Source organism: Stenella coeruleoalba, assembly GCF_951394435.1.
Source record: "Stenella coeruleoalba genome assembly, chromosome: 13".
Taxonomy (NCBI): Eukaryota; Metazoa; Chordata; class Mammalia; order Artiodactyla; family Delphinidae; genus Stenella; species Stenella coeruleoalba.
In genome coordinates, this window is record NC_137159.1 from 31744258 (window position 1) to 31761222 (window position 16965).

Genomic DNA, 16965 nt, shown 5'->3' on the forward strand with positions numbered 1-16965 from the left:
TGTATGTATGTATAATTAAAATGAGATGGATGTATGTATGTATATTAAAATGAGATATGTATGTATATTATGAGAGATATATGAGATAAAATGTATGTATATTAAAATGAGATAATTGACATATAACATTATATTAGTTTCAGATGTACAGCATGATTGATGTATATATTGCAAAATGATCACCACACTAAGTCTAGTTAACATCCATCACCACACATAGTGAGGAGAACTTTTAAGATCTACTCTCTTAGCAACTTTCAAATATACAATACAGTATCATTAATTATAGTCACCATCCTGTACATTACGTCCCCAGGACTTATTTATTTTATAACTGGAAGTTTGTACCGAGGCCTTTTTAATAATTTTATTGCTATCAATACTTATTATTGTAATCCAGATAAGGGATAACAAAAATCACAAATATGGGGGCATTTAAAAATCTTATAAAGCTATTTCAATTATGGTTCTTCGTTTCTTTAGCAATGGCAATGGAATCCCTGATGGCCTTCAGGCTGCATGGCAGGGAGAAGGCTGAGAACCATCATATTCAACAGGACTAATCCCATGAACAGGGAAATGGACTTACATAAAAAGACAATGAATTACACCCTGTTACCATCATTATTATTATTATTATTATTAGTTCAGAACTTTTGTTCAGGAGAGAAAATCTTTTCCATTTCCTTGGATGTTTGAATCAGACCCAGATGTCTCCTTTCCTTCATAGGACATTTATTTTCTTCTCCTCCAGCCCTTATCCCCAAAGGTCCAGCTAAAGCAAAGCTATGTATAGATGGAGGTCAGACAAAGTTCTTCCGTATCAGTGTCTTGATTGGCACATGTTTACAAAGGCTCTTTGTTGCAGTGGGTTGGTGAGGTTGTTCAAGCTTGGGCTGGGAAAATATTGACCTTCAAAGTTTCTTCCTTGAAACTGGTGCATAAGCACCTTCCGAAATAGCTGTAGAATGGAGGTGGACAAGACAAATTGATAGTCATGATGGAGTAGAAAGCAGAAGAGGAAAGTAAGGGTTCATAGATTATTATAGTTTGAGCATGAGCACTTTGGTGATACCACTAACATTTTCTTTGTTCCATCAACAAGTTTTCTGGTGATGCACAAAAATATTGTTCAAACTTTGGAATCATACCTTCACTTCTTGGCAATATCACTAAGGTTCTACCAGAACCTCTTAGATGAGGGTTCTGAGGCTAACACATACACACACAGAGACTTTTTTTTTGCCTCTTGAATTAAAAAATGTGTTGTCTAGTAACAAACAATTCACTGGTTTTTAACTTTGCTCTGGGTAATTTAGGAACCTGTTTAAGGGCCTGAAATATTAAAGGGCTTGCAGGTGAGTACTTTCATTAGTTAAATGTTACATTTTCCTTTCTTTCAGGACACTTATAAAAGGGCATCTTTTTCTTTCTCTTGTTTTTTTGAAAACAAACAACTTTTTATTGATGTATAGTTGGTTTACAATGTTGTGTTAGTTTCAGGTGTACAGTAAAGTGATTCAGTTTTATATGTATATTCAGTTATATATATATATATATTCTTTTTTTTTTTTTTTTGCGGTACATGGGACTCTCACTGTTGTGGCCTCTCCCATTACAGAGCACAGGCTCCGGACGCGCAGGCTCAGCGGCCATGGCTCACGGGCCCAGCCGCTCCATGGCATGTGGGATCTTCCCGGACCGGGGCACGAACCCATGTCCCTTGCATTGGCAGGTGGACTTTCAACCTCTGCGCCACCAGGGAAGCCCTATATATATTCTTTTTCAGATTCTTTTCTATTGTAGGTTATTACAAGTTATTGAATATAGTTCCCTGTGCCATACAGTAGGTCCTTGTTGGTTATCTATTTTATATATAGTAGTATGTATATGTTAATTCTCAAATCCTAATTTATCCCTCCCTCCATTTCCCCTTTGGTAACCATAGGCTGTTTTCTATGTCTGTGAGTCTATTTCTGTTTTGTAAATAAGCTCATTTATATCATTTTTTTAGATTCCACGTATAAGTGATATTTGTCTTTGTCTGACTTCACTTAGTTTGATAATCTATAGGACCATCCATGTTGCTGCAAATGGCCTTATTTCATTCCTTTTTATGGCTGAGTAGTATTCCATTGTATATGTATATACCACATCTTCTTTATCCATGTATCTGTCAGTGGACATTCTTTATCCATGTATCTGCTTCCATGCTTTGGCTATTGTAAATAGTGCTGCTTTGAACATTGGGGTGCATGTATCTTTTTGAATTAGCGTTTTCATCTTTTCCGAACACATGCTAAAATGGCATCTTTTTCCCTCTAAGAAAAGCTGGAAAGCCGTTTGCTCATTTGATCAGATAACCAGCCATAGAAAGTCAATTCTGCTAAGAACATATGACTTTTTTCACTCCTTCAAAAACATTTTTGATCCCTTACTTTGTGCTAGAGTTTATACCAGGTGTTGGGTATGCAAAGACTTGTTCTACTCTCAAGAAACTTAGCTTTGTAGGGAAACATATTAAAAAATCATAAAATATTGAAGCATATTGCTTTAAAGGAGGCAGCTCAAAGAATGAGAGGTTAATGACTGTCCTCCAGCCTCTCTGGGGGAAGACAAAAAGGGTTTTCCCCAAGAAGTAGCATTTAAGCAGAGATGGGGTGGGGATTCCCCAAAGAGTAACCAATATGTGCAAAAGATTTGAGAACGTTGGACCTGTTGGGAAACTACCTGTTCAGGGTTGTTAGAGTGTAAACGGCTGAAAGGTGGAGTAGGAAGAGAGCAGTAGTGTGAGGTAAGACCAGACATCTGGGATCAGAAGACCATGCAATGTTCTGTACATCAGGCAAGTTTTTATTTGATTCTAGTCTTGGGCCATTAATAGCGTTATAATAACCATCTACATTTGACTAAAAATAGCATTTAAATATTAAAGCAAATGCTCAGGTAATAAATTTTCAGAAACATCATCTCTCTCTGATTAAGTCTCTCTTGGCAGGACTTGTGCATTAATTCATAGGATTAATAGTTCATGAGTCCAATGGAAGGCTGTCAAATCCAGGCAATTCCTACTGTCTGAGACGTGGGCCATCAGAAGTATGGGCCAGCAGCGTTTAAGCCCAGGCGCCTAGTGTTGGATAGTTGAGCCTTACATTCGACCCACTCCCCCTCTGTAAAAAACTGGGGGTTATGGAGGCAGTGGATGGGGGTGGGAATGGGGAGCGGAAGGCTTTCGAGGCCAAGAATCTGACTTAGAGCTAAAGTCGGGAACTGAATCGCTGTCACCAGAAAGACTGGCCAGACCTGATTGGTACCTCTCTTCCCTCATCTCACTCAATTCTTTCCAATTTTTTTACAAGCTTATGTCCTCTTTCCACCCTGACTTTGTTTGTCCCCTAGGATCAGGTATCCTTCTTTCTTCCTCCTCTCTCCCCGCTTGGTGGGGCGCCGGAGCTTGGGGCCTTGGACTGCTTTAGGCGCGTGCCCCAACGCTATTTGCTTTGGTAACAATACCATCCTCATTGCTAATCTCTCCATCGTTCCCTGCCAGCCTCCCAGTTCTTTCCCTCCCGCAGGGCAGTGCCTCCCGCTGCGCGCCCGGTGGTCGGGCGGCTCCAGGAACCTCAAGCGGATGCGGCCGCGAGCCGGTGCCACGTCTCAGCCGCCAGCAGGCCAGCGCCTGCGTGGGCCCTGGGGCGGTGAGGGGCGGGGCTGTGCGGGGAGGCGGGACCTGCGCTTGAGCGGCGCGGACGCGGCCCAATGGGACCTGCGGGCGGTGGCGGCGGCGGCGCGGTGTGCGCCGGGGGGCGGGGCCCAGCAGCAGTTGCTGGCAAGCCCGGGAGGACGGGACGGGTTTCATTGCCTCGGCCGTGGCATCCGTGAGGGAGTCGTGTCGGCGACCCCCTGGCCCCCAAGCCCGCTGACCGCCCAAAAGGCTTGTGTGCTCTCTCGAACTCGCCAGCCGCTCGCCGCTTGCCTTGCAGGCCGTGCCTCCTACATCATGTGCGGTAAGGGGGCCGCCGGCGGGGGGCGTGTTGCGGGGCGGTGCTGGGGTGCGGTGCGGGCGTCGCTGAGGCCGGTGGAACCGGCGGGAGCGGGAGTGTGGAGGGTGCGAAGTCAGGGTGTTGGGCGGGGGTGCCCCGCGGTGCCTGCGGGTGCTGGGGGCGGGGGCCGGCCTCTGGGAGCTGGAGCGGGGACCTAGGACGGCACCTGAGAGGAGGGCGGGCCCTAGAAGGGATCTGGGGGGGCCGAAGGAGGCTTTGCGCCAAGAAGGGAACCAGGAGCGAAGAGCACTGTCTGAGTTGGAAAAGGAGCGAGGGCTGAGGGAACTGAGGGGTGGAGGGGAGTGACTTCAAAAGAGTCCAGCAGGTGAGGGAGGCAACCTGTGGAACATCAGGTGAGGTCTCTTGAATTTATCTCGCATTCTTCCAGGATTTACCTTTTAAAAAATATTTAATTTTAGTTGCTTTCTTTCGGGCACGCCCAGCAGAAAATAGAACTATAGCTAGAGCTACGACAATGACATTTCATATGATCTTACTTCCTGCCTCCCCCCATCTCAACAGAAGCCATTGCTAATCAATGCCTTGGTGAATGGGCCTGGAAGTGACCGTGGAGAGAGGTCGTACATCATTTATTACTTGCATGTGCACCCATTTGAAACACTTACGTATGAGAAATATTGGTCTACATTTAATGAATGTTTTACCTAGAACAGTTAAAACATAAAGTTAGGCCCTTTTAGTCCATGTTTTGAGACTTAGTCGTTTTAATAATTAGATAAAAGTGTGAGTTAAAGTTATAATTGTCAGAATTATATCTGAAATGACTGATATGCTCTAAAATTCGTATTAACTTGGCTATTGTCAGTAAAAAGAATTGAATTCTTACCTTCCTTATTGAAATTTACAACTGACCTTACCCCTGGAAGAAAGAACACTTTTAAAAAAAAATTTTATTTATTTAATTTATTTATTTTTGGCTGTGTTGGGTCTTTGTTGCTGAGCGCGGGCTTTCTCTAGTTGAGGCGACTGGGGGCTACTCTTCGTTGTGGTGCGCGGGCTTCTGATTGCGGTGAGGCTTCTCGTTGACGAGCACAGGCTCTAGGCGCGCGGGCTTCAGTAGTTGCAGCACATGGGCTCAGTAGTTGTGGCTCGCGGGCTCTAGAGCGCAGGCTCAGTAGTTGTGGCAGACGGGCTTAGTTGCTCTGAGGCATGTGGGATCTTCCCGGACCAGGGCTTGAACCCCTGTCCCCTGCATTAGCAGATGGATTCTTAACCACTGTGCCACCAGGGAAGTCCCAAGAACACTTTTTTTTAAGGGAAGTATGATTGTAATAGAATTGAAGCTACCTGGGAAACATTCTTTGTAGCCTTTTGCAAGAGGAACTGAGCAGGAGTAGCTTGTACTCATGAGTGTCTATTTTTCCTGCATTTAACTTTATGTTAATTTCAGCTTCTGAAATGAAGAGCAAGTTTAAATTTAGAGTAGACTGAAAAAAAAGCACACAGAAACAATTATAAATAGCCTGCTGAAATTATTAGTGGTAGAGCTGGCTTTAGAATCAGTTACACTTTTGCAGTGTCTAGGTAGTAGAGTGGTTTTGCAAAAGACATAATTTAGTTTGGAGCTGTGAGGTAATGAATTTGCAATCCCCAGTGTGCTTGTTTGGTAATTAACTGTTACTGAATGATGAGGTGTGCACCTAGTCAAGTATCTGGCTTTCTCGTTGCAGATCATTTCTTTATCTTGTTCCAGGAAAAACAGAAGTCAAAGTACAGTACTATAAAAGAAAAAATCAGATCTGGTTTAGAAAAGGTTCAGATAAGGGTGAGGCTTTCAGGGTGGTGATTAGTTGTTAGGTGTTTTCACAGAGTCATCATCCCCATTCCACCATGTTATGCTGCTGAGGAAACAGGTGATAAACAAGAAATAAAGAACTAGTTATGGGAACATATGTATATGTGTAACTGATTCACGTTGTTATAAAGCAGAAACTGACACACCATTGTAAAGCAATTATACGCCAATAAAGACGTTAAAAAAAAAAAAAAAAGAACTAGTATTTGAGGCATTTCTAAGTTCCTGCTTTTAACCTGGACCAGTTTTACATGATTCCAGGAATAGGGTTCAGAATTTCTTTCCTCTTCAATGTAAATTCTGAAAGTTAACTGTTAAGAAGACAAAGATTTGTCCTTATTTTCCTCCCACATCTTAATTATTGACATAAAATTTCTAGGCAGAGATATTGAGTAGGAATGAGATTAGATGGGAAAATTTAGAGATTTACTTTCTGATTACCTGCTGCTGGTTCAAGTTTTTCTAAAAGATTTCGTTTCAACATTGCAGAGTGCTGAAGCAGAAGAATGAGGACTAACAATTCTTTTTGATAGCTTTTTCCAATCAGAGATACTGTTAAAACTGTTATTATATTTATCAGGTTGTATTGGGATGTTAATATCTTACTGAGGGGAAAAAAAAGATTTTATGGTCAAATAAATTTGAGAAGCCACAGACTGAACAGTGTTGACCTGGCTTTTTTTTTAATTGCAGGACTTTTTTGAACTTTTAATATGCTAGTAAGCATTATGAATCTTCCAGAGAAAAACAGTGTATCTATTTTTAAAATTTATTTTGTCTTCCTCTTATTCTTGGTTCTTTGGAATACTTTGTCCTTTTTAATCTGTTTTACCTTTGGCTTCAGTGAGAGAGTGTCAATTCACTTAAGTTACGCACAGCTCTTAACAGATTTTGCTGTTTTTTTATAAATGTAGGATTATACCCTTCTGGTCCAATGGTGTATATAAATGATATTTTTGTAAATGAGATAATATTTAAAAACAGTAAGAGAGCTGCAATTAAAAAATATCCTGAAATGAATCCTTAAAATTTTTTCTGTAATTATACTGTGTAATAGCTTTGTGGCTGGTTGAGGGATGCTAAGACTGGCTTCTAGGATAAATTATAAAACTACTAGTGTTAACATATTCTTAGAAATCATACTGGGTATAAAGTAGTTGTGAAAGAAAAGAATTATTGCTTAATGAGCATTTCCTCAGTTGTGTTCCCTGGAAAGGGGAAAGTTAATAGGTCCTGGTAATGAGCAGTAGAAGGTGGGGAAGAGTTTTTGTTTTTGTTTTCAATCTTTATTGGAGTATAATTGCTTCACAATCCTGTGTTAGTTTCTGTTGTACACCAAAGTGAATCAGCCATATGCATACATATGTCCTCATATCCACTTCCTCTTGAGCCTCCCTCCCATCCTCCCTATCCAACCCCTCTAGGTCATCGCAAAGCACCGAGCTGATCTCCCTGTGCTATGCAGCTGCTTCCCACTAGCTAATTATTTTACATTCTGTAGTGTATATCTGTCGGTGCTACTCTCACTTCGCCCCAGCTTCCCCCTCCCACCCCGTGTCCTCAAGTCCATTCTCTATGTCTACATCTTTATTCCTGCCCTGCAACTAGGTTCATCAGTACCATTTTTTTTTCTTAGATTCCATACATATGTGTTAGCGTACAGTATTTGTCTTTCTCTTTCTGACTTACCTCACTCTGTATGACAGACTCTAGGTCCATCCCTCTCACTACAAATAACTCAATTTCGTTTTTTTATGGCTGAGTAATATTCCATTGTATATATGTGCCACATTTTTATCTATTCATCTGTTGATGGACACTTAGGTTGCTTCTATGTCCTGGCTATTGTAAATAGAGCTGCAGTGAACATTTTGGTACATGACTCTTTTTGAATTATGGTTTTCTCAGGGTATATGCCCAGTAGTGGGATTGCTGGGTCGTATGGTAGTTCTATTTTTAGTTTTTTAAGGAACCTCCATACTGTTTTCCATAGTGGCTGTACCAATTCACATTCACACCAACAGTGCTGGAGGGTTCCCTTTTCTCCACACACTCTCCAGCATTTATTGTTTCTAGATTTTTTGATGATGGCCATTCTGACTGGTGTGAGATGATATCTCATTGTAGTTTTGATTTGCATTTCTCTAATGATTAGTGACGTTGAGCGTTCTTTCATGTGTTTGTTGGCAGTCTCTATATCTTCTTTGGAGAAATGTCTATTTAGGTCTTCTGCCCATTTTTGGATTGGGTTGTTTTTTTTGTTGTTGTTATTGAGCTGCATGAGCTGCTTGTAAATTTTGGAGATTAATCCTTTGTCAGTTGCTTCATTTGCAAATATTTTCTCCCATTTCGAGGGTTGTCTTTTGGTCTTGTTTATGGTTTCCTTTGCTGTGCAAAAGCTTTGAAGTTTCATTAGGTCCCATTTGTTTATTTTTGCTTTTATTTCCATTTCTCTAGGAGGTGGGTCAAAGAGGATCTTGCTGTGATTTATGTCATAGAGTGTTCTGCCTATGTTTTCCTCTAAGAGTTTGATAGTTTCTGGCCTCACATTTAGGTCTTTAATCCATTTTGAGCTTATTTTTGTGTATGGTGTTAGGGAGTGTTCTAATCTCATACTTTCACATGTACCTGTCCAATTTTCCCAGCACCACTTATTGAAGGGGCTGTCCTTTCTCCACTGTACATTCCTGCCTCCTTTATCAAAGATAAGGTGACCATATGTGCGTGGGTTTATCTCTGGGCTTTCTATCGTGTTCCATTGATCTATCTTTCTGTTTTTGTGCCAGTACCATACTGTCTTGATTACTGTAGCTTTGTAGTATAGTCTGAAGTCAGGGAGCCTGATTCCTCCAGCTCCGTTTTTCGTTCTGAAGATTGCTTTGGCTATTCGGGGTCTTTTGTGTTTCCATACAAATTGTGAAATTTTTGGTTCTAGGTCTGTGAAAAATGCCAGTGGTAGTTTGATAGTGATTGCATTGAATCAGTAGATTGCTTTGGGTAGTAGAGTCATTTTCACAATGTTGATTCTTCCAATCCAAGAACATGGTCTGTCTCTCCATATATTTATATCATCTTTAGTTTCTTTCATCAGTGTCTTATAATTTTCTGCATACAGGTCTTTTGTCTCCTTAGGTAGGTTTATTTCTAGATATTTTATTCTTTTTGTTGCAGTGGTAAATGGGAGTGTTTTCTTAATTTCACTTTCAGATTTTTCATCATTAGTGTATAGGAATACCAGAGATTTCTGTGCATTAATTTTTGTATCCTGCTACTTTACCAAATTCATTGATTCATTCTAGTAGTTTTCTGGTAGCATCTTCAAGATTCTCTATGTATAGTATCATGTCATCTGCAAACAGTGACAGCTTTACTTCTTCTTTTCCGATTTGGATTCCTTTTATTTCCTTTTCTTCTGTGATTGCTGTGACTAAAACTTCTAAAACTATGTTGAATAAGAGTGGTGAGAGTGGGCAACCTTGTCTTGTTCCTGATCTTAGTGGAAATGCTTTCAGTTTTAGACCATTGAGGATGATGTTGGCTGTGTGTTTGTCATATATGGCCTTTATTATGTTGAGGAAAGTTCCCTCTATGCCTACTTTCTGCAGGATTTTTATCATAATTTGGTGTTGAATTTTGTCGAAAGCTTTCTCTTCAACTCTTGATTTGATCATATTGTTTTTCCCCTTCAATTTGTTAATATGGTGTATCACGTTGACTGGTTTGCATATATTGAAGAATCCTTACATTTCTGGAATAAACCTCACTTGATCATGGTGTATGATCCTTTTAATGTGCTGTTGGATTGTTTGCTAGTATTTTGTTGAGGATTTTTACATCTATGTTCATCAGTGATTTTGACCTGTAGTTTTCTTTCTTTGTGACATCCTTTTCTGGTGTTGGTATCAGGGTGATGGTGGCCTCGTAGAATGAGTTTGGGAGTGTTCCTCCCTCTGCTATATTTTGGAAGAGTTTGAGAAGGATAGGTGTTAGCTCTTCTCTAAATGTTTGATAGAATTCGTCTGTGAAGCCATCTGGTCCTGGGCTTTTGTTTGTTGGAAGATTTTTAATCACAGTTTCAATTTCAGTGCTTGTAATTGGTCTGTTCATATTTTCTATTTCTTCCTGATTCAGTCTTGGCAGGTTGTGCATTTCTAAGAATTTGTCCATTTTTTCCAGGTTGTCCATTTTATTGGCATAGAGTTGCTTGTAGTAATCTCTCATGATCTTTTGTATTTCTTCAGTGTCAGTTGTTACTACTCCTTTTTCATTTCTAATTCTATTGATTTGAGTCTTGTCCCTTTTTTCCTTGATGAGTCTGGCTAATGGTTTATCAATTTTGTTTATCTTCTCAAATAACCAGCTTTTAGTTTTATTGATCTTTGCTATCATTTCCTTCATTTCTTTTTCATTTAGTTTTGATCTGATCTTTATGATTTCTTTCCTTCTGCTCACTTTGGGGTTTTTTTGTTCTTCTTTCTCTAATTGCTTTAGGTGCAAGGTTAGGTTGTTTATTCGAGATGTTTCCTGTTTCCTAAGGTAGGATTGTATTGCTATAAACTTCCCGCTTAGAACTGCTTTTGCTGCATCCGATAGGTTTTGGGTCGTCGTATCTCCATTGTCATTTGTTTCTAGGTATTTTTTGATTTCCTCTTTGATTTCTTAAGTTATCTCTTGGTTATTAACTAGTGTATTGTTTAGCCTCCATGTGTTTGTATTTTTTACAGATCTTTTCCTGTAATTGATATCTAGTCTCATGGCGTTGTGGTGGGGGAAGATACTTGATAAAATTTCAATTTTCTTAAATTTACCAAGGCTTGACTTGTGACCCAAGATATGATCTATCCTGGAGAATGTTCCATGAGCACTTGAGAAGAATGTGTATTCTGTTGTTTTTGGATGGAATGTCCTATAAATATCAATTAAGTCCACCTTGTTTAATGTATCATTTAAAGCTTGTGTTTCCTTATTTATTTTCATTTTGGATGATCTGTCCATTGGTGAAAGTGGGGTGTTAAAGTCCCCTACTATGATTGTTTTACTGTTGATTTCCCCTTTTATGGCTGTTAGTATTTGCCTTATGTATTGAGGTGCTCCTATGTTGGGTCCATAAATATTTACAGTTGTTATATCTTCTTGGATTGATCCCTTGATCATTATGTAGTGTCCTTCTTTGTCTCTTGTAATAGTCTTTATTTTAAAGTCTATTTTGTCTGATATGAGAATTGCTATTCCAGCTTTCTTTTGGTTTCCATTTGCATGGAATATCTTTTTCCATCCCCTTACTTTCAGTCTGTATGTGTCCCTAGGTCTGACGTGGGTCTCTTGTAGACAGCATGTATACAGGTCTTGTTTTTGTATCCATTCAGCCAGTCTATGTCTTTTGGTGGGAGCATTTAATCCATTTACATTTAAGGTAATTATCGATATGTATGTTCCTATTCCAATTTTCTTAATTGTTTTGGGTTTGTTATTGTAGGTCTTTTCCTTCTCTTGTGTTTCTTGCCTAGAGAAGTTCCTTTAGCATTTGCTGTAAAGCTGGTTTGGTGGTGCTGAATTCTCTTAGCTTTTGCTTGTCTGTAAAGGTTTTAATTTCTCCATCAAATCTGAATGATATCCTTGCTGGGTAGAGTAATCTTGGTTGCAGGTTTTTCTCCTTCATCACTTTAAATATAGACATATGCCAGTCCCTTCTGGCTTGAAGAGTGTCTGCTGAAAGATCAGCTGTTAACCTTATGGGGATTCCCGTGTGTGTTATTTGTTTCTTTTCCCTTGCTGCTTTTAATATGTTTTTTTTGTATTTAATTTTTGATAGTTTGATTAATATGTGTCTTCGCATGTTTCTCCTTGGATTTATCCTGTATGGGACTCTCTGTGCTTCCTGGACTTGATTAACTATTTCCTTCCCCATATTAGGAAAGTTTTCAACTATAATCTCTTCAAATATTTTCTCAGTCCCTTTCTTTTGCTCTTCTTCTTCTGGGCCCCTAGAATTCTAATGTTGGTGCGTTTAATGTTGTCCCAGAGGTCTCTGAGACTGTCCTCAGTTCTTTTCATTCTTTTTTCTTTATTCTGCTCTGCAGTAGTTATTTCCACTATTTTATCTTCCAGGTCACTTATCCGTTCTTCTGCCTCAGTTATTCTGCTATTGATCCCATCTAGAGTATTTTTAATTTCATTTATTGTGTTGTTCATCTTTGCTTGTTTCATCTTTAGTTCTTCTAGGTCCTTGTTTAATGTTTCTTGCTTTTTCTCTATTTCCAGGATTTTGGATCATGTTTACTATCATTATTCTGAATTCTTTTTCAGGTAGACTGCCTATTTCCTCTTCATTTGTTAGGTCTGGTGGGTTTTTATCTTGCTCCTTCATCTGCTGTGTGTTTTTCTGTCTTCTCATTTTGCTTATCTTACTGTGTTTGGGGTCTCCTTTTTACAGGCTGCAGGTTCGTAGTTCCTGTTGTTTTTTGTGTCTGTCCCCAGTGGCTAAGGTTGGTTCAATGGGTTGTGTAGGCTTCCTGGTGGAGGGGACTAGTGCCTGTGTTCTGGTGGATGAGGCTGGATCTTGTCTTTCTGGTGGGCAGGTCCACGTCTGGTGGTGTGTTTTGGGGTGTCTGTAGACTTATTATGATTTTGGGCAGCCTCTCTGCTAATGGGTGGGGTTGTGTTCCTGTCTTGCTAGTCGTTTGGCATAGGGTGTCCAGCAGTGTAGCTTGCTGGTCGTTGAGTGAAGCTGGGTGCTTGTGTTGAGATGGAGATCTCTGGGAGATTTTCGCCATTTGATATTATGTGGAGCTGGGAGGTCTCTTGTGGACCAGTGTCCTGGAGTTGGCTCTCCCACCTCAGAGACACAGCGCTGACTCCTGGCTGCAGCACCAAGAGCCTTTCATCCACGTGGCTCAGAATAAAAGGGAGAAAAAGTAGAAAGAAAGAGGATAAAATAAAATAAAGTAAGATAAAATAAAATAAAGTTATTAAAATAAAAAATAATTAAGAAGAAAAAAATTTTTTTAAAAAGTGAAAAAAAAAAAGAAACGGACGGATAGAACCCTAGGACAAATGGTGAAAACAAAGCTATACAGACAAAACCTCACAGAGAAGAACACACATACACACTCACAAAAACAGGAAAAGGGTAAAAAATAATAAATCTTGGTCTCAATGTCCACCTTCTCAATTTGGGATGATTCGTTGTCTATTCATGTATTCCACAGATGCAGAGTACATCAAGTGGATTGCGGGGATTTAATCCGCTGCTCCTGAGGCTGCTGGGAGAGATTTCCCTTTCTCTTCTTTGTTCGCACAGCTCCTGGGGCTCAGCTTTGGATTTGGCCCCGCCTCTGCGTGTAGGTCGCAGGAGGGCGTCTGTTCTTTGCTCAGACAGGACGGGGTTAAAGGTGGAGCTGACTCGGGGACTCTGGCTCACTCAGGCCAGGGGGAGGAAGGGGTGCGGATGCGGGGCGAGCCTGCGGCGGCAGAGGCCAGCGGGACATTGCACCAGCCTTGGCGCGCTGTGCGTTCTCCCAGGGAAGTTGTCCCTGGATCCCGGGACCCTGGCAGTGGTGGGCTGCACAGGCTCCCCGGAAGGGAGGTGTGGATAGTGACCTGTGCTCGCACACAGGCTTCTTGGTGGCGGCAGCAGCAGCCTTAGCGTCTCATGCCTGTCTGTGGGGTGTGGGCTCTTGGCCACGGCTCGCGCCCGTCCTATTTGGGAATTTTTGACTGTATATTTTAGGTACCTAGAAAGTATTAGAAGATATTATATAGATAATATATAGATATTATCTATATAGTATATAGATATTATAGATATATACATACATGAAAGAATCACTTTGTTGTACAACAGAAATTAACACAACATTGTAAGTCAACTATACTTCAATAAAAAATATTGATAAAAGAAAAAATAATGAAGATATTTGAAGTGATCACTTTGTACTTGGCACCCTGCCTTTTGGAGAGATGACTAAAACAAAGGAATTGCCTTCAGGGATTTGCTGTCTGATTGGAGGAAACAGTGACTACGCATATAACAGGTGTGGGTGATAATACACAGTCCTTCTTCATTGCCATGTTCTAGACTACAAGTGGAATGAATAGACATTCTGAGACTGGTTAGGCCAAGAATGTTCCAGATGTTAGGATAGGACTCTTAGCTGAGGAATGCTGCCAGCTGGTAGAGAACTAGTGCAATGTGAGAGATACCACTGATGGCACGTTCTGCCCAACAGTGAATGGAGTCAGAAATAAATTGAGAACTACTGCTAGTGGGTTTGAAAGAAGAAATAAAAGTGCCAGGAAAAGAGGCCAAAGAATAGTGGTTAGAGGCAGAAGAATTCCAAAGTGGTATATTGCATTGGACAGAGTCTGCAAGAGTAGAAAAAGGTCATTCATGTTTAATATTGCAGAGACAAGTTAATTGCATTTAGCTATAAAGAAATCGTTAGAGAAGCTGCATATATGAAGGCAGAAGGATTTGAGTTAGTGTTGAGGAGAGCATGTATACCAACAAAAGAGAGTATTGTGAAACTGAGGTCCCTGGTAGAGTTGAAAAGTTGAGTTCCTGATGTGTAAGCTGTGAAATTAATGCCAGGTGTTCGCTGATTGATTCATACTCTAAGCATTGTCTCTAAATGGACTAAAAGTTGATCTAGATCATTGGATAATAAAAATTCAACCCTCTATTGTATAGGATCCTCAAAATATTTTGATGTTAACAAAAAGTTCTGTATTTACAAAATTGAGGAATCTCTTACCAAGAGTTACAAGCAGGAGAGGCTGGTTCAGGGCATATGTGCGGAATATGTTTCTCTATTTTCAGTCTATAGGAAGGATAGGCTTATAGGGTATTATACTGTTAAGATGAAGAAGAAGGCTTCAATTCTATAAAGGAAGAATCTACTGAAAATGAGAAAGAGGCTGGGAAGAGAGAAATGGGGGTTTGAGAGTAGTCTAGATTCTAGACTTTAGAATAATATCTGGGGGAAGTGTAAAATTTAGACAAGCAGTGAATTAGCAGTATTGGTCAACAGTTGGGAGGGCCCCCATGAAAGTGGACCTGAGATAAATGGATGACCTGAAATGGATGGACTTCACTATAGGAGTGCTCAGGGACACAGGGGTGAGAGTATAATGGGCCCAGAGGGGCTGGCTTGGCAGCATGAAGAAAAATTGTGGTCTGATGTGATTGATGAGAGAGAAGTGGGAGAGATGGAATGTTTAAAGGTGTGTGAGCAGTAAGTGCATGCTTTTTCTCGGGAAAGATGATGATATAGGTAGACTGTGAGGGAGTGTATAATTAGAGATGTCAGTGTTTAAACAGTGCTTTGAGTTCCAGGATGTTAAATATGCAAGAGAGAAGTGTTACAGAGCTCCTTCCAGTGGCCCCATTTATTTACAACAAAGTAGGAGGCACTTGAACCAGCATTTTGTAAATAGGAAAAAGATTTTGAACAATTAAAAAAACACACAAATAATTGAAATTTCTCATGTGTCACTCCATATAACTTTTTCTTTGTGTTTTTAGGGTTGTAGGAAATGTTATCTCAAATATTTCTTCTTTTAAAGGAATCTTACCTGTAGGATGTGCCTCTATAATTATAGTATTGACTATGTTTTATGGCAAGTGTATAGTTGGTGTGTATAACCTTAATAGCAGAATTGTTTATAATTACAAAGAGTTAGAAAAACCTCAATAAATAGGTAAATGGCTAGGTAAAATATGAAAAATCTATTATGGACTATTTTTATTATGCAACGTTCCGTAGACTGGGGTAGATGGGTTGTACTGATATAGAAAGATCTCCAGCATCTTAAGAGAAAAAACTACAGAGCAATATGTATATTATCATATTTGGTTAAAAAAAACAAAACCTCTAAAACCATGTACATCTGAGTTCATATATGTAGAAAAATTCATAGCTGAAGGATTGGGACAGTGTGTGGGGTTAATGGTGGTTATCTCCTGTGTGGAGGTAGAAAAAGGAGATTTTTCACAGTTCATTCTGTAGGATTTGTGTTATTTGAATCTTTAACGATGATAATTTGTAACTTGGGTTATAAGAAAAGATTTTTAAATGAAACTTAAGTAGCGTTGTAGATGGATTCTGTTTCAGAAGGTATAAAATTTAGAGAAGGAATTTGAACACTTAATATTGATAAATTCCAATGTCTAGGGTTTCATCAGAATATTGAAGTTGTCAAGTGAAAAAATATGTAAAAGCAAAATTTCTTCTTGAAATTAATATAATATTGCAGGTCAACTATACCTCAAAAAATGTAAAATTTTTTATTTGTAAGAACATAAATTCAACCAGACATAGGAACTTTAATAATTTGATTGGTCAGCTAAATTGCATTCAGTTTTCATTTCAATAAGATTTAATAGTCTTTGCCTACAGCTAGATTGCTTTTAACCAGATGTGTCAAGTCTGTGATCTAGGTCATGTCTGAATATCTTGTTAAGCAAGGTGTTCAAAAGTGCTTTTATGTCATTGAATTTAAGTTGCCGTTTTCTGAGAGTGATGCCTGTAGGTGCAAGTCCTTGCTTCAGTTAGGGAGATATTTATTCCAAGTGTATTACATGAATAAGAAAATTTGTACTTTGGAAGCACAAGCTGATTTGGGAGTAGAAAGTCTCCTGTGCTCCATACAACTACTGTTTGTGTTATTGGAGCAATTACTGAAGAGTGGTGGAGAGTTGATTTTTAGTCTTTTGTAGTTACCTTAAGCAGTACTATTTATTGTGAAGTTTGATAAGACAAATCAAAGACCTGAAATAGGGATTGCTACTCTAATAAGCACCATTTTGAGTTATGAATACCTACCCTGTAAACATGCCCTGCATGTCTGATTGGCAAATTATTTGCTGTTATATTTTCCCAGCTACCCCAAGATTACAGATAACCCACTAATCTGTACAAGTGGGCCAGCTGTGCTCTCAAGGGGCTGCTCTGTAAAACTGACAGATTCAACCTCTTTATCTTTCATTTTCCTAACCAGGGATAACTTTCTTCTCCCAGCTCTGTTACTTTGATCTTAGAAAATTTCTCTACATGTGTCATCCTTTTATTCCTTTTAGTTCCTGCCTGGTTATGCAAGGAGAAATAT

At 39.6% G+C, this 16965-nt stretch overlaps 1 protein-coding gene across 1 annotated transcript in view; it reads left to right on the forward strand.

Annotated features, from left to right (window-relative positions):
* Positions 1–3835: 3835 nt before the first annotated feature.
* The window catches only part of GFPT1 (glutamine--fructose-6-phosphate transaminase 1), a 72118-nt gene continuing 58988 nt past the window's right edge, over positions 3836–16965 (forward strand). Inside the window, exon 1 of the mRNA XM_079940434.1 lies at positions 3836–4007. Coding sequence (XP_079796560.1) covers positions 4001–4007 — 7 coding nt within the window. The 5' untranslated portion in view covers positions 3836–4000. The remainder of the gene's footprint in view (positions 4008–16965) is intronic.